The 25,410-nt window shown below is 57.4% G+C and overlaps 2 protein-coding genes across 5 annotated transcripts in view; one reads left to right on the plus strand and one right to left on the minus strand.

Moving 5' to 3' along the window:
- NPRL3 (NPR3 like, GATOR1 complex subunit) overlaps window positions 1-10,735 on the plus strand; it is a 57,477-nt gene extending 46,742 nt beyond the window's left edge. The window contains 5 exon segments of the mRNA XM_017860738.1: window positions 3,592-3,698; window positions 4,215-4,344; window positions 7,655-7,844; window positions 8,698-8,890; window positions 10,166-10,735. Coding sequence (XP_017716227.1) covers window positions 3,592-3,698; window positions 4,215-4,344; window positions 7,655-7,844; window positions 8,698-8,890; window positions 10,166-10,331 — 786 coding nt within the window. The 3' untranslated portion in view covers window positions 10,332-10,735.
- Window positions 10,736-12,077: 1,342 nt separating this feature from the next.
- On the minus strand, window positions 12,078-21,089 carry MPG (N-methylpurine DNA glycosylase). 4 transcript variants are annotated; one of them, XM_017860732.1, is made up of 6 exons: window positions 19,670-19,822; window positions 19,201-19,343; window positions 18,610-18,802; window positions 18,282-18,515; window positions 14,699-14,903; window positions 12,078-12,526 (listed from the first exon to the last, which is right to left on the minus strand). In XM_017860732.1, exons 3-6 carry the CDS (start codon window positions 18,646-18,648, stop codon window positions 12,150-12,152), a joined length of 855 nt encoding a protein of 284 aa, XP_017716221.1. In that variant the 5' UTR covers window positions 18,649-18,802; window positions 19,201-19,343; window positions 19,670-19,822; the 3' UTR covers window positions 12,078-12,149. The 4 variants fall into 4 exon arrangements, with proteins under 4 accessions (XP_017716221.1, XP_017716223.1, XP_017716224.1 ...); XM_017860734.1 differs by lacking the exon at window positions 18,610-18,802; XM_017860735.1 differs by lacking the exons at window positions 18,610-18,802; window positions 19,201-19,343; window positions 19,670-19,822 and adding an exon at window positions 20,915-21,089.
- Between the last annotated feature and the right edge of the window lie 4,321 nt (window positions 21,090-25,410).

Genomic DNA, 25,410 nt, shown 5'->3' on the forward strand with positions numbered 1-25,410 from the left:
TTTTTTTTTTTTTTTTTGGTAGAGATGGGGTCTCCCTAGGTTGCCCTGGCTGGCATCAAACTCCTGGGCTCAAGTGATCATAACACCTTGGCCTTCTAAAGTGCTGGGATTAATAGGCATGAGGCACCATGCCCAGCTGTGCCTTTGGACTTCGTGGGCTGGACAGGACCCAGTAAAGACCATGTGCTGCCCACCTTCATAGCATCCAGGAGACACAGAATTTTAAAAGAACTCATTGCTCCATACAACCCTGCAGAGTGAGGGAGTCAGTGACCCCCCATGTCCTGATGAGCACCGGCCACGTGGTAAATGCGTGTGGCTGTTCACAGGGCCTGTGTTGAGCTTTTGAAAGAAGCTGGGCCTGGCTTCCCTGAGGCTGTCTGGCAGGAGTTTGTGCTGGACACTGTGCCTCTCATCCTTGCTGTCAGAGTCTCCTTGGACAAAGCTTTGATGTCTTCTTCTGAGGTTGTCTGGCAGGAGTTTGTGTGGACACTGTGCCTCTCACCCTTGCTGTCAGTCTCCTTGGACAAAGCTTTGGTCTCCCTTTGATGTCCCCTTCACTTCCCTGCCATGGCCTTGACTGGGGAGAGGGAAGGCTGTCATTGTTTTCCTCTGTCTGTAACCCTTCCCTGCTCTCTCTGCTGCAGGTCAGCAGAGTTTTGCTGCTGGTGTGGCAGTGCAGAAGCCCCTGGGGCCCATCCCTGATGGGTCACTCTGTTTCCTGGAGATAGTCCCCTGGGGAGCATCTGCCTTAGGTGTGAATGTCACCAGGTAGTTTAAAGTCCCTTATGTGGCTGGGTGCAGTGGCTCATGCATATAATCCCAGCACTTTGGGAGGATGAGGCAGGAGGACTGCCTAAACCCAGGAGGTCACGACCAGCCTGGACAACATAGGAAGACCCTGTCTTTACAGAAAATTAAATAATTAGCTGGGCATGGTGGTGTGTGCCTGTGGTCCCAGCTACTCAGGAGGCTGAGGTGGGAGGATCACTTGAGCCCTGGCGTTCGAGGCTGCAGTGAGTTGTGATTGCACACACTCCAGTCTGGGCAAAAGAGCAAGACCCAGTCCCAAAAAATACAAGACAGGACAGGACAGGACAGGACAAGACAAGACAAAAAATATATAAAATAAAATAGAAAATTAAATAATTAGCTGGGCATGGTGGTGTGTGCCTGTGGTCCCAGCTACTCAGGAGGCTGAGGTGGGAGGATCACTTGAGCCCTGGCGTTCGAGGCTGCAGTGAGTTGTGATTGCACACACTCCAGTCTGGGCAAAAGAGCAAGACCCAGTCCCAAAAAATACAAGACAGGACAGGACAGGACAGGACAAGACAAGACAAAAAATATATAAAATAAAATACAATAAAAAAATAAAAAAATAAAATAAATAAAATAAAATTCATGTTTACATCAATCCAGAGAGAAGCTACAAGTAAATTTTGGGTTTGTCATGATAAAATTAATGTTATAAGACTTCAAACACTACACAAATTATAGACACAAAAGTTCCCACAGTCCCATATCCCACAGGTAACCTAGATCCCTCCAGGTTTTTTATGTCTGTGTGTGTCTGTGTGTGTGTGTATACAAACATTTTATTTTGTATTATGAAAATTAGGATCGTGCTGTACATTCATTGTGATTGGCTGAATAACAGCCCCCACAGACATACATATCCTAATCCCCAAAATCTATGAATGTGAACTCATGTGGCACTTTGGAGATGTTACTAAGTTAAAGATCTTGAGATGAGAAGATCATCCTGTTAAGCCCTAAATGTAGTCACCAAGGCCCTCATCAGAGGGAGGCAGAGGAAGCTCTGACTAAAAAGAGGCAGCGACATGACCACAGAGGCAGAGTGGAGTGATGTGGCCGCAAGCCAAGAGACACTGGCAGTTGAAGAGGCAGGACGAATTCTCTCTGGAGCTTCCAGAGGGAGCCTGGTCCTGCTGGCACCTTATGCTGGCCCTGAAGTACTGATTTTGGACTTTTGATTTCCAGAATGGACAGCATCTTGGAGAGGCTGCTGCAGGGAGAGGCAGGAGGTGGAGACCACTATGCTGAGCAGAGCTGGGGGAAAGTGGGTGTGTCTTTTTGAGAGAGCACATGCCAGTGGCATGTGGGGTGAGGGAACAGGGCATGCTGTTGATGGAACTGAAACCTGCCATGCTGGGGTTGGCAGTGCCATTGGAGGCACCACTCGCACAATCTCGGCTCACAGCAACCCCCACCTTCCAGGTTCAAGCAGTCCTCCTGTCTCAGCCTCCGAGTAGCTGGGACTACAGGCATGTGCCGCAGTGCACGGCTAATTAAATAAAAATTTTTGGTAGAGATGAGGGTCTCACTATATCGCCCAGGCTGGTCTTGAACTCTGAGGTTCAGGTGATCCTCCTGCCTTGCCCTCCCAAAATGCTAGGACTACAGGCATGAGCCACTGTACTCAGTCTGGAGGCCCTGTTTTCTGAGCTGAGGTGTAAGCGTCCTTAGCAGCAGGCAGCGCTGTGTCCAGGCAGGGGTGACTCACCCCCGCAGAGGCCTACTGGCCAAGAGGATGGAGTGGTGTCTTGAGGTGATGCAGAGGCAGAAGTGCAAGTGCTTAGGATTGCACACACCTTTTCATGAAGTGCTGTGGAGCTGTGCTCAGACCTCAGGCCTGAACTTTCCTTTGGAAGGGGTTTTGGGTGTGTTTGTGTTTTCCTGCTGTTCAAGGGTCCACAAGAGCAAAGCTGGGAGGGGGTCTCTGTGGAAGACAAGGCACATGGGGCAGACCTGGGGCCTTTGGGTATGTAGGGGTGGCACGCTGAGTGACTCCACACCCATCATTGGGGCAAGGCTGTGCTGGAGTTTTACGGGGTACGAGAGGGCTGTGCCCTGCCAGTACATCCAGCTAAGACCCCTGCCCAGCTGGGCCAACCCTGTGTTCCCATCACCCCAGACATTCCCATGCTTCTGGCCTGAGACCACCATTCTTCAGTGGGAGTCAAGACAGTACAGGATGGGAAAACAGTGGCACCAAACAGCACAGGGAGCAGAGATAAAAAGGCCATTGTGGCCAGGTACAGTGGCTCATGCCTGTAATCCAACACTTTGGGAGGCTGAGGCGGGTGGATCACGAGGTCAGGAAATCGAGACCAACCTGGCCAACATGGTGAAACCCTGTCTTTACTAAAAATACAAAAATTAGCCGGGCATGGTGGCAGGTGCCTGTAATCCCAGCTACTCGGGAGGCTGAGGCAGGAGAATCGCTTGAACCTGGGAGGCAGAGGTTGCAGTGAGCTGAGATTGCACCACTGCACTCCAGCCTGGATGACAGAGCAAGACTGTCTCAAAAAAAAAAAAAAAAAGCCATTGCTCACAGAAAGTACTGTGTGCTGTGTGCTGGCTGTGCCGCACATCCTAGTGAGAGGTTGGGAAGGTGCTGTTCCACATTAGGGAGGAAGTCTTGGGCCATAGCTGCCAGGTGTGTTCTGCACGAGCCTGGGACCAGCTTCTCCGGGCTGGTAGGCCATGGCCACCCATGCTGGGAGCTTCTGACAGCTTCCAGTGGGCCAGCCTCAGGCATGGCCCTTGCAGCTTCCCCTCTTCCTGCAGGTTTTCCAGCTTGCAGCTCATCTGGTGTACTGGGGCAAGGCCATCATCATCTACCCGCTGTGTGAGAACAACGTCTACATGCTGTCTCCCAATGCCAGCGTATGTCTGTGAGTGCTGCTGGCTGCCAGAGCCTGGAGCCCTGAGTGGGAAGGGGTGAGGCCGGCAGGGCCCTCCAGATGCTGTTCTCTGTGTTGGCCAGGCACCAAAGGCTGTGGAAGCCCCAAGGCGAGGCTCTCACTTCAGCCTAACTCCTGGCCACCAGTGTGCCCAGGTCCCCATTCTGGTCTGGCTCTGTGCTGTGTGACTCTCCTGTATCCCCCTTATGCCGGGCCCCCTCCTCCAGGCTGGCTCTCCTAATCCACCTTGAGGGATCAGAGGTGAGATGCAGGGTGAACTGTGCCCATGGTTCCTGCTGCTGCTCAAGGGGAAGTGCCCAGGCTCTGTGCACCTGGAGGCCTGCCTGGCGTCATACCATTCTGCCCTCATTGCACCATCCTGGCCCACCTGCCACACTTTGCTTCTCTGCTGCCCACTGAGGCCAGTGTTGAGAACACAGTGGGGGGGGGGTCTGAGAACACGTTGGGGGTTCTGCTGCACTCACTGGCATGCTTGTCTGCCTCCAGGTACTCCCCGCTGGCCGAGCAGTTCTCCCATCAGTTCCCATCTCATGACCTGCCATCCGTCCTTGCCAAGTTCTCCTTGCCGGTCTCCTTATCAGAATTTAGGAATCCCCTGGCCCCCGCTGTGCAGGAGGTGAGTCACAGAAGCTCAAGGAGCCTGGAGTGGCAGGTGCGTAGTGGATAGGCACTACCTGCCTGGCTCTTGGTTCTGATCTGAGCCCTCACCACTGCCACCTGCTTCTCCTTGGTTTTGGGGGCTTGCCATGCAAGTGCTATGTGCTCAGCAGGGCCCAAAAGTCAGCTGCCAGGCCACCTGCAGATGCTTGGCCAGTGACCCAACACTTGGGCAGTTGTCACCTCCCCATAGAGCCCACCCTGGCTGTGGCAGGCAGTTTTTAGGGTTAGAACTGAGTTAAGCTTGGCAGGAGAGCGCTTACCTTTTCTGGCCCTACAGACCTGCCATGTACCCCTTTGGGACTGGGGACTGCCTACAGATGAGGGTGCAAAGGCAGCTTTGTTCTCACTGGGCCAGGGCCTGACCTCTGACAGTTTTGCTTCTGCCTTCACTCCCTGCCATGGTTCAGGTGGCCACAGGGTCTGTGGGTATGAGTTCTGGGGTCACTGGTCCCCAGAATCTCCTCATCCAAGAGAGCCTAGAGAGGACCCTAGTGGGCCTGGGTCAGGGCAGCGGGCAGGCAGGTTGGGAGCTAGGAGTGGCTGGGGGATAGGAGGCCTCCTGCAGATCTGTGGGATGGACTGGTGCACCGGTATCTGTAGCAGGGCCAGTGGCTTCCCCTGTGGGCTGCAGGTGTCACAGCCTCGTGCTGAGGTGGCTTTGCCATCCTCCCCTCCACTGAGTTCTGGGCAGAGACTCAGAGCAGGGCCAGATAGGACAGAGTGTTGGAGACAGACGAACTGGGTGTTCTCACGTCTTTGTCTCCAAAAGTATTTGAGTAAGTGCCAGATCTATTAGGCAAAACCAGTCCTTAAAGTCAAACCCTTTCCGTTCTCAAATTGTGAATGAGAATAAGATTCTGGTTTTTCAGCTCCTTTGGACGCCAAACCTGACAGAGTTCTTAGTGTGGTCTTTCATTGAGCCCTTGGTTTCTGGGAGCTGAGCCAGGTTGTATTAGCTGAATAAGAGGCACTCTCTGCACCCCTTCTCTTGGGCCAGTGCTTAGGAAGGAGCTGCTGGTGCTTCCATCCCAGAGGCCTCCTGTGGTCTAGATGACGGGGTGGCTTTTCCAGGCCATGACTGAGTGGTTGCTCCAGGCCTTGTCAAGGGCCTAGATGGAGCCAGGTTCTGCCTGGGCTCCAGTGCTGGGAAGCCCCTCGGTTTTATTTTTTGTTCATTGATTTTATTTATTTTTGATTGCACTCCAGGCTGGAGTGCAATGGCATGATCTCGGCTCACTGCAACCATTGTCTCCCGGGTTCAAGCAGTCTCCTGCCAGCCTCCCAAGTAGCCGGGATTACAGATGCCTGCCACCATGCCTGGCTAATTTTTTTGTATTTTTAGTAGAGACGGGGTTTCACCATGTTGACCAGGGTGGTCTCGAACTCCTGACCTCAGGTGATCCACCCACCTCATCCTCTCAAAGTGCTGGGATTATAGGTGTGAGCCACCATGCCCAGCTTTTTTTATTGTTTTGATATAGAAACTTGCTCTGTTGGCCGGGCGCGGTGGCTCATGCCTGTAATCCCAGCACTTTGGGAGGCCGAGACGGGCGGATCACGAGGTCAGGAGATCGAGACCATCCTGGCTAACACGGTGAAACCCCATCTCTACTAAAAAATACAAAAAACTAACCAGGCGAGGTGGCGGGCGCCTGTAGTCCCAGCTACTCGGGAGGCTGAGGCAGGAGAATGGCATAAACCCGGGAGGCAGAGCTTGCAGTGAGCTGAGATCCGGCCACTGCACTCCAGCCTGGGCGACACAGCGAGACTCTGTCTAAAAAAAAAAAAAAAAAAAAAGAACCCCTGTGTCTACTAAAAATACAAAAATTAACTAGGCATGGTGGCGCATGCCTATAATCCTAGCTACTCGAGAGGCTGAGGCAGGAGAATTGCTTGAACCCGGGAGGCGGAGGTTGCGGGTGAGAGCGGGCCACCATCGCGACTCGCCGGCGGGTGCGCGAGAAAAAGAGCAAAACTCCATCTCAAAAAATATAAATAAATAAATAAGTAAGTAAAGTATTAAAAAAACAAAGAAAAAGAAACAAACTTGCTCTGTTGTCCAGGCTGAAGTGCAGTGGCATGATCTTGGCTCATTGCAACCTCCGCCTACCGGGTTCAAGTGATTCTCCTTCCTCAGCCTCCCAAGTAGCTGGGATTACAAGCATGCACCACCATGCCCAGCTAATTTTTATATTTTTAGTAGAGATGGGGTTTCACCATGTTGGCAAGGCTGGTCTTGAACCCCTGAGCTCAAGTGATCCACCCGCCTCGGCCTCCCAAAGTGCTGGGATTACAAGCGTGAGCCACCACGCCCAGCCCCATCTGTTTTATTTCTTAATTTCGCGTTAAGTCTGGATATTTTGCAGTCCTTTTGACCAGGTCTTCTTCTTACTTACCTGGAGTATATCCCCCATTCCCATCCCCAGTTCCCCAGCCCCTCCCAGGAGGTAACACTGGCCAGCAGCTCCTTGTCAGCCCTCCCAGAGATGAGGAGACAGATGTGTATCTGAGGACACTGATGCTGTGTCACACTCCTCACTCCTCAACGCCTGTGTCTGGGCAGTGCTTTCTCACGGGGACTGAACTCGACCTGGCACAAGGCTCCTCACTGCTCCTCACTGCCAGCCCCACCTGCTAACCCAGAGACACTGGACGGCCTGGCCAGGACGTACCTTCTCACGGTGGGGATGGGGGGGGTGCTTCACCCCCAAGCCCAGGGTCACTGGCTTCAGCTTTCTTGTGGATCCACCCTTGTGCTCAGGGTGGACTTTCAGGTAGATCCAAGGACAGGACTTTCTGCTCTCAGGGTGCCTGCCCACAGCCTCTTTCTAAACAATGTCTGGGCTTGTCTGGAGGTGGACTGGCTGGCTGGGACCAACTACAGGGCCAGTGGGCCGAAGGAGAGAGGAGGCACAGGGGCAGCTGCAGCAGCACAGTGTGGGGGATTTGCTCAGAGCAGCGGTCACAGGGGGCCTCCACATCTCAGGTCCTGCTCCTCAGCCAGATGCCGGGCGGCCCAGGTGTGTGGTGGGAGCCCATGCAAGTGTGATCCAGATGTCCCCTGGCCCCTCTCCCTTCCCAGGAGTGTGAGCCGGCCTTGCAGAGCTGGCTGGCAGCTGGGGGCTCCCTTTCTGAGAAGAGGGTCTTTCTGCTGTGAGTCAGCACAGGGAGTGTGCTGTGGCCATGTCTAGGGCCATGGCTCCCTGATCCCCCAGGAAGAAGTTGGAGTGGGAAGGGGGACCAGCCTCACCTGCTGCCACCCGCAGACCCAGCTTATCCAGATGGTGGTGTGGATGCTGCAGCGCCGGCTTCTCATCCAGCTGCACACCTATGTCTGCCTGATGGCCTCACCCAGCGAGGACGAGCCCCGCCCGCGAGAGGATGACGTCCCCTTCACTGCCCGGGTCGGCGGTCGCAGCCTCAGCACGCCCAACGCCCTCAGCTTTGGCTCCCCAAGTAGGGCCCCCAGGGCATTGCTGTGATAGTCAGGGGAGATGCTTGGGGGTGGTGCCCAGGAGGCTCAACATGGGCCCTGCTGTGAGTGTTGAGGGGCCTCCACATGGCTGCACACATACATGCACAGGCACGCGCCTCGTATCCCCCGTGGAGACACCTCTGCTGTCTCCTAGCGCCACCATGACTCTGAGGTGGCAGCTCTGCCTCCAGGCTCTTCAGCAGGCTTGCTAGAGTCAGGAGCAGCTCCCAGCCCACCACATCAGTGCTGGAATCTCTGCCCCAGCCTGGGATCAGAGCAGGATCTCACACCACTACCAGGACAGCTGACACCTCTGTGCCCCAGAAGAGCTGTCATGGCCAGTGTGGCTCGAGGGCAGCAGCCTTTTGCCAGGTCCCAGGTCCCCAGGCTTGGGGAAGGAAGGGGGTGGAAGACTTTGGAAGTCCTCCCCTGGCTGAGGTCTGGCTGTAGGCTTCATGCTTCATGTGAGGACCCCGCCTGCCTGGGGTGCTTTGTCCGGGGTGCTTTGTCCTCCATCCTGGGTGAGGGGCAAGATGCCCAGGCCCACCATGGGGTGTTTGTGGGGCACACATTGCACCTCTGTTCAGGTCCCTTGAGGGTGCTCCCAGAGGGGAGGCTACCCATTTCCCAAGTCAGCCCTAGGAGGGGCGTGTGTCACACCCAGGAGGCGGGGCAGCCGCGGATGCTTGCAGGCAGATGTTGCAGCTGGGGCACCAGATAGGGCCCTTGTGGGAATTAGGGGTGTCATTGGAGGCTGACTGCTGGCTCTGCCCTCGCTGTTCCCCTGGGTGTCTTGGAATTTCACTTGGTCACCCTGACCCATGGCCCCCACAGCCAGCAGCGATGACATGACCCTCACCAGCCCCAGTATGGACAACTCCAGCGCAGAGCTGCTTCCCAGCGGGGACTCACCACTGAACCAGAGGATGACAGAAAACCTGCTGGCCAGCCTGTCAGAGAATGAACGCGCAGCCATCCTCAGTGTACCCGCAGCCCAGAACCCTGAGGACCTCCGCATGTTTGCCAGGTGGGTGCAGGTTGACCCGTTGGGACTGGGGCCAGTTGCAGGGTCAGGGCAGAAAGTGGATAGGGACGTACGCAACAGGACCAAATCCACTGAGAACAAATGGGGCCCTGTTCGAGATGGAGTCTCTGCATTCAGGTGTGTAGGGGCAGGTGCCACTGCCCAGGCATGGGGATGCAGCTTGTCACCAAGACCCCGGGCTGTGGGCCTGGCGTGCCTGTTTTTGGGCCTCTTTGCTCTCCACTACTTCTTAGATATTTCTTGTCCCTTGAGAGGCAGTACCAAGTTCTCACCCTCATGAGACTTGGCAGGTGTTTCCCAGGACTCTAAGCCCTGGGGGCACCCAGTATCCCCTACGTTATAGGTGACGTGGCTCAGTGGTCTCTGTCAGCCCCACCCTGATGTGGGGGATAGTGTAGTGACACACTTTTCCGGGAGTGGTCAGGTTGTCAGGGACTGAGTTCCCTGTTAAGAACCACACTCCAGGCCCTTGAGAGAACCACTTGCAATGCTTCTGAGCAGCTGGTCCAGGTCTCACCTGCATCCTAGCATCCTCTGTGCCAGCCTCAGTTGCAGAAACCACCCTAAAGCAGTGATTTTCCAAATGATGGTGACATAAAAAAAAAAAAAAAAAAAAAAAAAGGCAGGCCAGGCACAGTGGCTCACACTTGTAATCCCAGCACTTTGGGAGGCCAAGGTGGGTGAATCACCTGAAGTCAGGAGTTTGAGACCAGCCTGGCCAAAATATAGTGAAACCCTGTCTCTACTAAAAAATACAAAAATTAGGCAGGTGTGGTAGCACACTCCTGTAGTCCCAGCTTACTTGGGAAGCTGAGGCAGGGGAATCGCTTGAATCTGGGAGGTGGAGGTTGCACTGAGCCGAGATCGAGCCACTGCACTCCAGCCTGGGTGACAGTGAGACTCCCTCTCTCAAAACAAAAAAAAAAGGAGTGACCTTTTGGCTCCAGAGCTATGTGGGACTCACCATAGCATGAAAAAGAAGCCACCAGCAGACCCCTGATCCCAACGTCAGGACACAGGAGGCTGGGGCAGCTCTGGGTGTGAACAGCTGTCTTTCCTCCTGGACCCACTTTGCCCACCTGCTGGTCAGCAGGACTATGGTGGGCATGCGGTCCTGGAGGCCTGCCTCCCTGGCCTTCACTGCCAGCTCTGCTCAGGCCTGTGGGCAGCTCAGAGTTGATTCCCACCAGTAGCTATTCAGCAGAGGCCTTTGGGGGCTAGCGTCAGGTTGGGCTCACGCCCACTCATCCCTTCCAGGCTCCTTCACTACTTCCGAGGCCGCCACCACCTAGAGGAGATTATGTACAACGAGAACACTCGGCGCTCCCAGCTGCTCATGCTGTTTGACAAGTTCCGCAGCGTGCTGGTGGTGACCACCCACGAGGACCCCGTGATTGCCGTCTTCCAGGCTCTGCTTCCCTGAGCCCAGGCGGAGGGCGGAAGGCTGCTGGGGTGTGCAGGTGGGCACTCACATCTTCCCACCCAGGGCTTCTTCCCTGCTGAAGCTGAGCCGTCTTAGTCCTGAGGCCTGGCACTGGGTGGATGCCAGCCGGCCATGGCCCAGTGAAGCCTGCAGAGCCCTGCTGTACTGGCCCCTGGTGGTTCAGCTGTGGGGCCGCTGCCCTCCACTTTCCTATGCTTCCCTCCAGTCCTCGCCGCATGTGTAGGCGTCTCCACACTGGAGGGGGCCTGCCAGAACTATCTGGGTGAGGGCTGCATCCTTCTAGGCCCATATGTGGGCTGTGCGTTTCTCAGACCCTCCTTTTGTCCCTACACCTGCTCCCTGGAACCCCCCTCTGTGGCCACCCTGAAGAATGTGCTGAAACACTTGTGTGGCCTGTCCCCGTCTCTCTGACAGCCTTCCATTTGTGAAGTGCCCTGTGGCCCTGTCCTGAGCACCACCTCTGTCTGCCATGCACTTCTTCCTCCCAGGCTGCCATGAGCCTTTCCTGGCCCAGCCCTCACCACAGCCCATGGAAGCCAGAAACAGGCTCATAGCCAAGCCTTGGCCTGGGCCCTGCCCATTTGGCCGGGGGGGCCTGAGCCCCCCCGCCAGGCTTGGCCTTTTTTTTTTTTTTTTTTTTTGAGACGGAGTCTTGCTCTGTCGCCTGGGCTGGAGTGCAGTGGCCGGATCTCAGCTCACTGCAAGTTCCGCCGCCCGGGTTTACGCCATTCTCCTGCCTCAGCCTCCGGAGTAGCTGGGACTACAGGCGCCCGCCACCTCGCCCGGCTATTTTTTTTTTTTTTTTTTGTATTTTTAGTANGCCGCATGTGTAGGCGTCTCCACACTGGAGGGGGCCTGCCAGAACTATCTGGGTGAGGGCTGCATCCTTCTAGGCCCATATGTGGGCTGTGCGTTTCTCAGACCCTCCTTTTGTCCCTACACCTGCTCCCTGGAACCCCCCTCTGTGGCCACCCTGAAGAATGTGCTGAAACACTTGTGTGGCCTGTCCCCGTCTCTCTGACAGCCTTCCATTTGTGAAGTGCCCTGTGGCCCTGTCCTGAGCACCACCTCTGTCTGCCATGCACTTCTTCCTCCCAGGCTGCCATGAGCCTTTCCTGGCCCAGCCCTCACCACAGCCCATGGAAGCCAGAAACAGGCTCATAGCCAAGCTGTGACCTGGTCCTGACCATATGGGCCGCGAGGGCCTGAGCTCCCCTGCTAGGCTGTGCACATCTTTTTTTTTTTTTTTTTTGAGACGGAGTCTTGCTCTGTCGCCTGGGCTGGAGTGCAGTGGCCGGATCTCAGCTCACTGCAAGTTCCGCCGCCCGGGTTTACGCCATTCTCCTGCCTCAGCCTCCGGAGTAGCTGGGACTACAGGCGCCCGCCACCTCGCCCGGCTATTTTTTTTTTTTTTTTTGTATTTTAGTAGAGACGGGGTTTCACCATGTTAGCCAGGATGGCCTCGATCTCCTGACCTCGTGATCCGCCCATCTCGGCCTCCCAAAGTGCTGGGATTACAGGCGGCTGTGCACATCTTGCTGGTGGAGGCATGGCCCACTGTGCAGGACCCCACCCTCGGGGGCTCTCTGCTCCCACACTGATGATTCTCCCCAGCATCCACACTGGGTCTGGCGCTATGTACTCAGGGCCCCCAGCCCTCGTGTCCTGGAGGAAGAGCTGGCTCCAGACATGTGCTGATCACCTAGAAGAGCTCTGGCTAAAGTGCAGTTTTCTAGAAATAAAACATTTATTTGTTTTTTAAACAATTAAAAAATATTGTCTGGGCAGGCCCTTTGCTTAGGCCTGTGTGTTCTGCTCAGCCACTCTGTCGACCACACTGACCCAGGGGCTGCCCTGGATATAGAAGCGGAGGGGTTTCCGGGCCCACTCCCCTGCATAGCCAATGCCCACCCGGGCTGCTGTCACTACAGCTGGCTCACTGGGCTCCAGGGGACCACGCTCCAGCCATATAGCTTCATCCTGTGCCAGGTCCCTCTGGTCAAAGCTCTTGTTAATGGCCAGGGCCTGGCACAGCTTGGAGGGGCCACTGCAGAGCTCACGGTCCTTGAGGACACGGCTGGCGGTGCCTTTCCGGAGGGTGCTGCGAAGCTGACGCATGGTCTCCAGACCTTCCAGGGGCTCCAGCGCTCGCAGCAAGACGCAAGCCCCGTCGCCTGTGGGATAGATGGACAATCTGGAAGTGGAGCCTCCCTAGGCTCCTGTCCTCTCTGCCCTAGTGCACATCCAGACATCCCGTGCTGCAGGGAGGGTGCAGCTGCCTTCCTGCCTGGGCCAGGGACCTGCTCTGTGCACCTGCACCATCTACTGGGTCTGACCTGGTGGGAGGGGGCTGCACCTCACTGTGTCCAGACCCCTCTGCCTGCCTTGCCATCCTCCATGCCTGCACCACGAGGTGTGCCTCCTGTGGGCACCTCTGGCTGCCACCACCAGGCAGCGCCTCCACCACTGTTGCCGCCCCCACAAAGCCAGACTGTCAAAAACACATGACGAATGCCGGATATCAGCTCCTTTCTACTTGGATTCCCCTGGTCTTGTGATTGGCAGCAGCTATGAGGCCAGCAAAGGAAGCTCCAGAGAGCCAGTCCTTGGTTGCGATCATTCTGTCAGGAAGCAGGAAACCTTGGGCCTAGCCAGGCCCCAGGGCTCCTCTTCTGCCTCACCCACTCAGCATCTGTGTTGGTCAAGTGGTGGGGGCTAGGGGTTGGCTTAGAGCAGCTGCCAGTGTGCACCGGATGTTGGGAGAGCCCATGCAGTGACTCAGTGGAAAGACTGACTGCCACACCCTGCACAGGCAGGGCAGGAGAAGGCTGGCGAAGCCCCCCTCACCTCCCTTGGGATCCTTCCTTCAACCTAGCCCCTCCCTCACCAGGCCAGGCCACTTGAGAAGCAGAGACAGCAAGTAAAGGCTCCTGGGCCCAGGGGCTCACTCAAGCACAGATACCCGAATTTCCTCTGCCCTGCAAGTTTGGAAAGGTCCCTTGGATTCCCAGCTGGGGACAATGATGACCTGGACCCTGGCCAGAGGAGCCCTAGCCCTCCAGCAAGGCAGCTCCCTGGAGACACCTGCTGTGACTCACCTGTGCACCCCTGGCCCTCCCAGCCACCTGGGAGTCAGAGGCTTAGCCCAGAGGTGGCCAAGCCAGTCCCCACTCTTGGGCTGTGGCCATGTGAGCCTCTGCATCAGCAGCCAGGGGCGAGCACTAGTGGACAAAGCCATGCCCTCCGGCCAAGCCAGCAAGTGCGGCACTCCTCTGAGCAGATACCCTTGACCAGCCAGTTGTCAAAAGTATTTCAAGCTAAAATCAAGGCCAAGCAAAGCCTTTAAGTTCCCGTCCATTCTGTGATTCCCACGCTGCTTCCAGCTCACCAGGTGGGGCGCCCGCCGCCCACCCTGACCCACCTCAGTAGGAAGGAGCGGGACCCTCTACATCCCTGTGGGTGCAAGACACATGCCCCTCACAGTCTCACTGAGCCCCCAGAGCCGCCTGGAAAAGAGTCAAAGCCTGGCTGCCCTCATCACCACACCCCCTGCCCTGGCTCCTTCACACGCAACACATCCAAGTCCCACATCCTGACAAAAATACGACCCCTTTGATCTCTTCTTGCCAAATCTCCGTCCTCGCCTACTTCTATGCCCACCCTAACTCCCCGCTGCTGTGCCCACTGCTCCATCCTTGGCAACCTGACCACTCTGCTCTTAGCACTGCGATCATCCTCTTCTCAAACTAGCTTCTAATCCTCATGTGCTGCCTCCATCAAGGGCAGGTGACACCTGTGTCCTCGGCCTCCTTTCTGCCTCCACTCCAACCAACCCTTTCTTTTTATTTTGAGATGGAGTTTCGCTCTTGTCACCCAGGCTGAAGTGCGGTGGCGTGATCTCGGCTCACCACAACCTCTACCTCCCGGGTTCAAGTGATTCTCCTGCCTCAGCCTCACTAGTAGCTGGGATTTCAGGTGCCCACCACCATGACCATCTAATTTTTGTATTTTTGGTAGAGACGGAGTTTTACCATGTTGGCGGGGCTGGTGTTGAACTCCTGACCTCAGGTAATCTGCCTGCCTTAGCCTCCCAAAGTGCTGGGATTACAGGTGTGAGCCACCACGACTGGCCCCAACCAACCTTTTCTACTCCTCTAACCAGCCTTGCCCCATCAATGCAGCCAGAGCTCCTGAAACCCTGACCTGGCCCTGGAAATGGCACTTCCTTGCTCAAATATCTGCCCCACCTCAGTCCTCCTGCTGGTCCCCTGGCTGGTAGTTGACGGGGCTCTGCCAGCCCTCCAGCCCCCTCAACCGCCAACCCCCCATGCCCCAGCACTGCTCACCCTGGCTGGAGATGTTCATGCAGAAGTACATGCCATAAATGATGTACACGTACAGGGTCCCCGGCTTCATGAACATGCCTCGGTTGCGGGGGGTCTGCCGGCCACCCCTTGAGTGGGCAGCTTCATCCTCTGGCCCCAGGTATGCCTCAGTCTCCACGATGCGGCCTCGGAGTTCTGTGCCATTAGGAAGTCGCCGGACTAGGACCTGTGCGAAGTCAGTTTCTGCTCAGGGCAGGAAGGGATGGGGTCCACTCACCCTAACAGTGCCCAGCCTGGACCTCATCTCCCCAGCTCAGTGTGTGTCAGCTGCCCAGGTCTAGCCAGGGACCTTGCCCCGTCTCCATCCTGCCTCTTCTCTTGCTCCTGCTGAGTCTGAATATGGCTGTTGAGGGCACCACTTGTCTCCTCCAGTCCTCCTAGACCAGGAGACCGCAGGCCGAAGACACCTCAGGCCACAGCCAGGGCGGGGCTGGGAACCAGCAGTGGTGGATTCACCTTGCAGGTCAACCTCCAAGTCCTCTCAGCAGGGCCCTCCATTCCCCAGCTTCCTCCTTTCCCAAGTACCCTTGCAAAGACCATCAGCATTCAGCATGAGGCCAGGCATCGTGGAAGGCACAGGACCCCAAGGATGTCCCCACACCAGCTCCCTGGGAAATCCCAGAGCCTGTGAGGTCCCCTAAACCTGGGCTGCTGAGGTGGCCACAAGGGACCCTCATACTAAGCTCCCACCGTCCAGCTCTAAGGCCTTTCTGAGCAGTAGGCCCAGCTGCTCCACGGTGCCCCAGCCTGGACCATGGTCTTGGTAACAGCCAACAGTTGTGCCCTCAGTGCTTGGAGCCCGAGTTAACAGCAGAGCACTTGGGACCAGCCACATCCCCAGCACCTGTCTCGTTTTTAGGCCAGAGGTGTCAGCTGGAGAGCCGGACCACCTTCACCTCAGCCCAGGAAGCCTTGTGGTGCCAGAGGCCATGGTCAGTATCATGGGCTGGGGAGGAGGGGCACTGGAGCTCAGATGCTTGCTGGGGGAGCATTCAGGAGGCCTTCCTGGAGATAGGGTGGAGGGAAGAAGGGGTCAGTGCCTGTGCTGGAAGCCCAGAAATCCTTAGGCATCGAGAACTGTGAGGACAGAAGTGAACAGGCCAGGCTTGGCCAGACCACGTCCAGGGGAGAAAGGGTGGCCCTGTTCCATCTTCCCTGGAGCTGAGAGGGAATGCCCCTCCAGGGGCTTCACGCCGCACACTCCTCTGCCTCCATGGGGCACACTGGGGAGCCCAACTACCATTCTGGAGAGGAGGTTCCCACAGCCCTTTTCTCACGGTTTCCTTTTCCATCCCAAATTTCTGATCTGGATTTCACTCTGATACCATTTCCACCAATGGCAGATACTGGGGCCTCTCACCCCACCCCCAATGCCAACACACACACTCTCTTCCTTGCTGGCAGAGCCTCCTGGGGGACACCACACCCTCCTCAGCCCAGAGAGTGGCCCTGGAATTTCATGGCAACTCACTGTAGTGACCCTTTTAGGGATGAGTGCATGACCCAAGCCTGGTTGAGGGGTCTGCAAGGGCATCCACTGGGAGGTTATGGAGAGGGCTGTCCTAATCCAAGGGACACATGGTGAAATACCCTCTTCTCTCCTGGACATCATCTTGTCCACCAGTGGGCTCAGGTGGGCATGACTGTGGCCTGCCAAGGATGCTGAATAGAGACAAACGTATTGTGGTCCCTGATGCCATGCTGGGCCCTTGCCCTGCTCCTACGACGCACCTGCCACATGTACCGTTTTGTTGTGTCACAAATGCCCATCATATTTATTATTTTTGAGACAAAGTCTCGCCCTGTCACCCAGGCTGGAGTGCAATGGCGTGATCTCAGCTCACTGCAACCTCTGCCTCCTGGGTTCAAGCGATTCTCCTGCCTCAGCCTTCCGAGTAGCTGGGACTACAGGCACCCACCACCACACCGGGCTAATTTTTTTTTTTTTCTTGAGACAGAGTCTCACTCTGTCGCCCAGGCTGGAACGCAATGGCGCGATCTTGGCTCACTGCAAGCTCCACCTCCCAGGTTCACGCCATTCTGTTGCTTCAGCCTCCTGAGTAGCTGCGACTACAGGCACCTGCCACCACGCCTGGCTAATTGTTTTTGTATTTTTAGTAGAGACAGGGTTTCACTGTGTTAGCCAGGATGGTCGCGATCTCCTGACCTCGTGATCTCCCCACCTCGGGTTCCCACAGTGCCGGGATTACCGGCATGAGCCACCATGCCTGGCCACAAATGCCCATTTAAGGTGCTTTTAGAAGGATCCACATGGGGACAGAATGTTGTTTGTTCTCCACGAGATCAAGCCCACATTCTAGGGTCTGCTCCTTTAGCACCCAATTCCTGCCACTGGTATTTCTCTTCTGGCTCTTCTTGGTGATTATAACGTAAAAGTAGGCTCATTAAAGGACAAAGAGAAGGCNCTAATTTTTTTTTTTTTCTTGAGACAGAGTCTCACTCTGTCGCCCAGGCTGGAACGCAATGGCGCGATCTTGGCTCACTGCAAGCTCCACCTCCCAGGTTCACGCCATTCTGTTGCTTCAGCCTCCTGAGTAGCTGCGACTACAGGCACCTGCCACCACGCCTGGCTAATTGTTTTGTATTTTAGTAGAGACAGGGTTTCACTGTGTTAGCCAGGATGGTCGCGATCTCCTGACCTCGTGATCTCCCCACCTCGGGTTCCCACAGTGCCGGGATTACCGGCATGAGCCACCATGCCTGGCCACAAATGCCCATTTAAGGTGCTTTTAGAAGGATCCACATGGGGACAGAATGTTGTTTGTTCTCCACGAGATCAAGCCCACATTCTAGGGTCTGCTCCTTTAGCACCCAATTCCTGCCACTGGTATTTCTCTTCTGGCTCTTCTTGGTGATTATAACGTAAAAGTAGGCTCATTAAAGGACAAAGAGAAGGCCTTGGAGCCTCTGGAGAACCAGAAAGGCAGGCCTGGGGCTTTGGCATTAAGGACCACCACCCAGACGGTGCTCCCAACAGATCCAGCCAAGATGCCATGGTGTGAGCATTTGCTTATGGGGACAGCCTGCACCGCAGGCCCACCAGGATGGGCCCTGGGCAGTCCCTGCTTACTCCAAGTCTGATAGGCAGAGCCCAGATCCTGGACCTACACTGAGCTGCAGGGGCCCTGGGAAGCCAGCACTGCACTGAGAGCCACTACAGTGGGAAGGGGCAGCCAAACACTGGCTACAGCCACAGTTCCCAAGTGTGGAAAAACTGCGGTGGATTCCAGGTGAGGAAGGCTAACAGTGCAAGTGCTCCTGCCCTAGATGCCCGAAGCCGGGGGGGAAGACAGTGGCACCCCTGCTGCACCCTGGGCAAACAACACTGACAATCTCCACATTCTTCCCAGATCTCAGGCAACTGAGAGGAGCTATCCAGTGACCCGTGTGAGCAAAGCAGCTAATTGCACGAGGACAAGGAGGACTAACTGAGGGCCAAGTCCAGCAGGCAGCGGACAGGGCTTCAGGGACAACTGCAGTGACAGGCATTTTAGGAGAGACCATGTTGCTATGTTCACATTACCTGTCCCAGAAATGCCCGGGCCAGGGGGACTGCCGGCTGGTCGAAAAACTCCAACCCCAGTCGGGTAAGGTGGCCCTTTGGGCTTGAGAAATAGATGCTGCGGTATGGGCCCAGGGTGGTGGGTGGTCCCAAACAGGGCTCCTTGGGGCAAGGTGCCTGGGCTGTGTCAGACGGGCTGTATGGCTGCTCTGCTTTGGCTAGTCGCTGCTTTTTTTGCCCCATCCTTCGGGAAAACTGTAATGGGAAAAATAAATAAATAAGCATCCGAATAGAAGACAGCTGTGTGGTAAGGTCAGGCTCAGGAAGTGCAAGGACTGGATTTGACCACCTGCTTCGGTTTCTTCATCTGCAAAGCGGGGGTGACCATCCTGTGGGTAGTTATAAGGCACAAACACCTCGACACACTCGAGGCCTCAGAAAATGATTACATCTGATGGACGGCTGCTGCTGGTGGTGGCAGGGTGGCTGCTCTGCCCCACATATGTGCGAGCTGCACAGCATGGGGGTTCAGGCTGCACGACCTGGAGAGCAAATGGTGGCCGGAGCCTGGGACAGCAGGGCTGGTGCCCTCTGATTCCCACTCATCATGCAGGTCCCAAGCAAACGTCTGAGCTGGTTTCTGGAACCCTGCCCTTTCATCCAACCCTTACCAGGAATTCAAAACACAGCCAGGACTTTGGCAGGGCCTTAGCAGGGATCCCAGTGTGTCAGAATCCTTGGAATGGCCCCCAAGGCCTGACACACAGGGACGGGTGAGTACCGGGGTGACCACTGGCCTGGCCCCATCCCATGTGCTCAGGGTCCCTAACTGTTCTCTGCTTCATGGCCCAGGTTGGATAACGAACAAGTGGGGCAAAGGTAAGGTCTCCTGAGGGACTAGGAGGGTCTGCTGAGACCCAGCAGGCCCCCAGCCTCCCACCTGTGGCCTCCTCATGTGTAGGGAGAACCTGACCACACATCCTCAGCTGTCCTGGGGCAGAGGAGGAGGGAAGATAAAGGGGGCGGGTCAGCGTCGGCCTGGCAGCACCCGGAGGGCTGGTCTTCAGCAGCACCTAAGTCCTCCTGGCATGGGAGAGATGCATTATTTTTAACGGGAGTGCTGACGTTCATGTCGAACGGAGACTGCCAGTCGGCCTGGAAAGGACGCTGACGTGACCGTCTCCGCACTCGGGCCGCGCTGCCAACGCGCCGTGGGCTCTGCCCCCGGGCGCTGCGGCCCCTGTCTTCGGCCCGAGCTTGGCCCTTGGCCTACGCTCTGGCTCTGCCCCAACCCTCAGGGCGGTGGGCGGTACGCCCGTCCCCGGTACTCCCGCTCCGGCGGCCGCGCTCGCTGCTGCGCCTTGGGGTGGGCGCGTCTGTTCCGCGGGGCGGCCGAGGCGCGCGCTCACCTGGGCCCCGCTGCGCGCAGGCATCCGGCAGCTCGGGTCGGGGCTTCGTGGGGCTCGGACCCCGGCACAGAGACCAGCAGCCGCCGACCCCAGCCGCCGCTGACCCCGGAAGCACCGCTGGGACCGGGGCGGAGCGGCGCCTGCGCAGAACGGGACGGAAGCCGGGAAGGGGGGCCAGTGAGTGCCGCGAACGGGCTGCGCCTCCGGGGCGGGGCAGACCACACGGAGGTGGATCCTCTTCCCAGCGCCCACCGCCAGTTCTTGACCCAGGCCCGGGCCTGATTCGGCGCCTGCGGAGCGACAGCGGGGAAGGGGCAGGTGGGGTTGGGGCGAGCACCCCACTGTGCCCCGGCGCCCCTCCCAATGACCCACTGTCCGTCCCCGCCTGCGCCCTGGTCGCCTGGCGGCCTCAGAGCCCACTCCACCAGCGGGTGGTCAGACCACCCAAGAGGACGGGCCAATCGTGAACCTGAGTGGGTCCTCGAGGGGCCGGGGCGGAGTGGTCGTGCTTTGGGGGAGGGGGCAGGCCGCAGACGTGTTTTCCGGTGTGGTGTCTGCGGAGTGCGCGCCTGGAAGACCGCCCCAGCCCTAGTCTGGAGTGGGCCAGGGAGTCCTTATCCAGGAAGTGGGCTCCAGGCCTGTGCGGAAGCCCCCGCCCCTGGTCCGGGGTTGTCACAGCCTGGTGGGGGGAAGGAAGGAGGGAGCGGCGCGGATTCTGCCTCTGCCGCAGAGTCCCCATCCCTCTTTCCGCCCAAGGATGTTGAAGGGAGTTCGCTCACTTTCTGGGTTGGGCCTGCTGGAGCGCAGCCAGTCCCTTCTAGAGACTGAGGCCAGACCTGAACACAGCCTGTCAGTGCGCAGCCTTCTGAGGCCTCCCCAAGGCCCAGCGGCCTGTAACCTCTCACTACCTCTCAAGTCAGATCCATGCCCTTAGGCAGGGGCAGGGACGGTGCTTGGCCCAGTGGAAAGAAGGGCCTAGGGGATGGGCCCCGAGGGAGCTGGGCACACTGCTGGCTCCCATGGCTCATGGCAGCCCCAGCACCCAGCAGAGCCATCCCCCACTTCTGGCCACTTGGGGGTTTATCTGGGTCTGCAGGGCCCCTCCCCTATGGCAGGCACAATCCCACCCCACAATCCACCTCTACCATACAAAAACCCTCGAGGGGCCTTTCCTCAGGTGTCTTTGATTTGTGTGACCCTAGTCCTGGAAAGGGGCACCTGAAAAGGCCTTGAGCAATTGGGTACCTGGCTGTGTCAGCTGGGAGACGCTAGGCAGGACAGATGCATGGGCCATGTGTCTGGAGCCTTCAGATGAGTGTGGCACGTGGTCCTACGCACAGAAAGTCTAACAGAGCAGGACCCTGGTCTCCAACTGCGTCGTCTCCTCTGACCAGCCGTCCCGCTCCCGTGGCCCCCAGCCAGGACTTCCTGGGGAGGGAGGGGCCATGAGCCGCCTGCTGGAAGCCACCAGCTGTTTGTAGCACTGTGTGCCACTTCCGGGGGTGGGGGTACAATGTGTCATCAATCCATGTTTATAAAGCAGCCCTGGATGTGATCCCACACCCTCCCTGCTCATCCTCTGCAGCTATGCCTTCCAAACAATAAGTCTCTCTTTCCTGTGGGAATAGTCCCCCATCCTCCCAGTGCTCCGCCTCAGTCTAGTAGGGAAACTGAGGCCCCAGTTGAGCCTTTGTCTTCTTGATGGGCAGGGAGAGTGTTGGTGTTACTTTGTAGTTATATTTATTCTGGTTTTACAAGTGATACATGGTCCTTGCAGAAATCATGGGGAGTCCAGAGGCTCCCAGAGGGGTGTTTTTATCCGCACCTTTCTTATGAGGCAAGAGAATCACTTGGAGGGCAGACTGGCCCCTGCTCCAGGAGGTGGAGAGGCTGGCGCTGGGGTGCCAGCAACCAACTTCTCCAGATGTTCTGGCCTGAGTGCTGCGGGTTGTGCAATCTCTGGGCAACCCCCACCCCTCCACAACCGCACCCCCCGACTTCCTGGTTTGTGGTCTGAGGCTGCCACCACAGGCTGGAAGTGGTGGGATGAGAGTTCCAACTGTGGCCTGCAGAGTGGGCTGGCGGGCTGGTCCGGGGCAAGAGAAAGTGGTGCCAGGTGAGAGGAGGGGGGCCTGGGGCCTCTTCTGTTCCCAGTTTGCCCCACTACTGGGCTGGAACAGGCTTGTTGGAGGAGGCAAGGATATCAGTGGAAGATGGAGATGAGGACACCCTCGAGGCTTTGAAAGGAGTGAAGGCTAGTATTGGTGCTGGGGTGAGCAGCCCTGACCCCCGACCTCCACAACAGGCCATGGGCTGTGGAGGGGCTGGAGCTGCCTCTAGCTGTAGGAGGCGTGGCCATCAGTCACTGGAGCCTTTATAAGCAAGTCCTTGAGAGATGTGGCTCTATCGGCCACAGGGGCCAGGGTTGTAGTATCAGCCTCAGGACCCCAGGGTGCCCAGCACACTGGCTCTGTCTTCTCTCTGATGGAGGGGGGTGCTGACAACTGTTGAAGCGGGTGTCAAGTCAGAGCCCATGGGCTCCTCTACACAGCTTTGAGCTGGCAGCTTCCCAGCAGGGTGGCTGCTGGCCTCTTGACTGGTCTCCAGTGCCCTGTGTCTGGTGAGCCCTGGAGGGTCAAAGCTTCCTTGGGCAGAGAAGGCAGCCACTGGGCAGGCCGAAGTGGGGTGTGTGTGAGCTACATCCTCCCTGCCTGGGGCTGTGCTCTGGGCCCTGGGCCCAGGTGCTTATGGGAACCCCTTGCCAAACTCTGGGATATGGGGAGGGGGCAGCTGCCTCAGAAATAGCCTATGACTTCAGGCCACTGGCTGGCCTGGCCCACTTCTGCCTCTTCCCCAAATAGCCAGGAACTGGTCATGGGCCCATCCCTGGAGCTCCCCAGGCAGGGGCAGTTTCTTCTGATCATTCCAGGGACTCTCCAAAGCCCAGGGTCTGACCCCTTGGGTGATTACTTGTGGCCTGAAAGCTGAGCTGAGGATTCTGGGGTAGCTGAGGATTCTGGGGTAGCTGTTGGGAACACTCCTCTTACTGGTCAGGGCTCCTGTTCTCTCGTGTCCTGGTGTGAGGTCCACAAACCCTGGGGTTGGTCTAGACACCCACCCATTCTCAGACGCCTGCCCACCAGCCCTGTGAGTGCTGGGCAACTGTAGCTGTTTTCCATTTCTCCAGGGTGCAGGAAACGGGAGGAGAGGGACCAGGAGCTGGGTTTCCGTATAGGGGGGCTCCTCCACCAGAACAGGGAGTAGTAGGGCAGGCATGAGGCAGAGCACACATATGTGCACACAGTTGTCCATGTGGACTGGGTACAGTCCTGAGTTTCATGCGCGTCTGTGTGAAGAGACCACCAAACAGGATTTGTGTGAGCAACAAGACTGTTTATTTCACCTGGGTGCAGATGGGCTGAGTCCGAAAAGAAAGTCAGCAAAGGGAGATAGGGGTGGGGCCGTTTTATAGGATTTGGGTAGGTAGTGGAAAATTACAGTCAAAGGGGGTTATTCTCTGGTGGGCAGGGGTGGGGGTCACAAGGTGCTCAGTGGGAGAGCTTCTGAGCCAGGAGAAGGAACTTCACAAGGTAATGTCATCAGTTAAGGCAAGAACCGGTCATTTTCACTTCTGTGATTCCTCACTTGCTTCAGGCCATCTGAAGGCCCAGAGGCCTGACACTGAGCACACATGTATTGACCCCGCTCTGATCATCCTTCTGATGACCTCACTCAGGAGGCCAGGGCGGGCTGAGAACCTGGGGATTCCTGGACACAGGCTCTAAGATGGGAATTTGTCTGCAGGGGCGGACTGGGGCATGCTCTCCACCAAAGGTGACTGCTGGGTGTGGGGTGTTTCAGCTCTGAGCCAGCTGTGGCTGGTGCTCCTGGCAGCTGGCGATGAGTGTCTGGGACTTGGAGCGTGTCTGGGTGGGGTCTGACAGCGTCCACTGCAGGAGGAGACCTGCTGACACGAGATGCCCAGCTGTGGCATGCTTTGGAGGCAAGCCCAGTCCCCAGCTTTCCAGAGAGGACACCACTTCTGGCCCTGCCAGCCTAGTCTGGGCATCCAGGCCCGGTAGGGCTTGCTTATCCCTGGCAGGGGTCAATATTGCTAAGCACGGAGACTGTCCTGTCTCTGGCTGTGAGCCTGGCATGGGAGGGGTGGCACATGCAGGCTACAGGAGCACTGAGTGTTGGCACCGGGGCAGGCTCCCTCTCACCCGGTGTCCCTGATGCACTGGCAGTCATCCCCCTGGTGGAGTTCCCCTCCACCCCTCCAAAGCTTTCATTATCGCCTTCTCCATGAGAATTGTGCTGATACTGCTTGTGTTCAGAGAGGACCCGCTATGTGCAGGCACCACCCTGTTCCGTGGCACGGACAAGGATATGGGCAGAGGATTCTTGCCCAGGCTCTGGGATCTACCCATGAGTATACCAGCACCTTTAGTTCAAATTGCCCCCTTTCTTTTCTGTGTAGCCAAGGACCAGGCCATTGTCTGCATTGGGCACTGGGTGCAACAGCTCATTTTGGAGAGGAGTGGTGCCACCCAGACCCAGAGGATGGCACTGAAGCAGCAGCAGCCTTGTGACCAGCACAGGGCCTGAAGACACATTTGTCCGAGGCCTGAGGGGGCACCCTGTCGAGGGATCCTTAGGGACCCATGGGAAGAAGGAATCCTGCACCCTCTCTCCAGAGGAAGCCTCGGCCCCCACCACTCAGAGCTCCTGGACAACCCTGCCTGTACTCTGCTGTTGGCACCCCTGTCCCCCACCCTGGGATGTGCCCTGGGTGGGTCAACCCACCCAGTGTCAGGAGAGAAATGCTGGGAAACTCCCACCAGCAGCTCCAGCTGAAAGCAGAGGGCCATTTTGAGTGCAGCCCAGATTGTACAGGGATATGAGCCCACCCCGGGGTGGCCGCTGAGCTCTGAGACAGTGACAAGAGCCCAGAGTGGACACCAGACACTGTGCTGCCTCTGCTCAGTGGCTTCAGGTGGGGCCTGGTGCAGCCTGGCGTGAGTGCTTGCTGGTGGTGCAGGGCTTCTGGGGGTGGGGGCACGGGGCGGGGGGAGGGGTAATTACTGTGGTCCTGAACTCCGTGTGTGCATCCGTGTGTACAGCACACGTGTACATGTGTGAGTGGTATGAGTATGTACCCACAGAAAAATGTACATGAGTAGGTGGGTGCATATGAGGCCGTGCATGTGTAGGCGAATGAACGCATGAAGTGGAAGAATGTGGGAAGGTGTGTGTATGATTGTGAGTGATCGGTGCACATGAATGTGTGTGAGGGAATGTGAGTGCTCAGTGGGATTGGGTGAGTGTGGGCCTCTGGAGGAGGTCGGGTTTAGGGGAGCCAGGGATACCCACCCGTCCTCCACCCTCTACCCTGTACCTGCCCTCCCTCCTCACTCCCCGTCTTCTCAGCACAAATCAGGGCAGGACGACAGGTCAGGCCTCAATCTGGAGCCAGGGGAGAGGCGGAGCCGCTCAGCGCTGATGCTGCCATCAGCTCCCAACAGGCCCTCTGTCGGGCCAAGGCGCTGGAGACCCCAGCCCCAGGTGTCCCCACGGGCGGCCTCTGGGGAGAAGGGAGCCCAGCGGCCTTCCGGGAGGAGGTGACTTGGGCCGGGCAGGCGGGCGGCGCGCATTCCTGAGCCCTGAGTCAGCGCGGCCGCCCCCTCCGGCCGGGCCCGCCCCCGGGCGCACGCCCCTCACTCCATGGCATTCCCGGGCGG

Source organism: Rhinopithecus bieti, unplaced genomic scaffold, assembly GCF_001698545.2.
Source record: "Rhinopithecus bieti isolate Rb0 unplaced genomic scaffold, ASM169854v2 scaffold_56641, whole genome shotgun sequence".
Classification (NCBI taxonomy): Eukaryota; Metazoa; Chordata; class Mammalia; order Primates; family Cercopithecidae; genus Rhinopithecus; species Rhinopithecus bieti.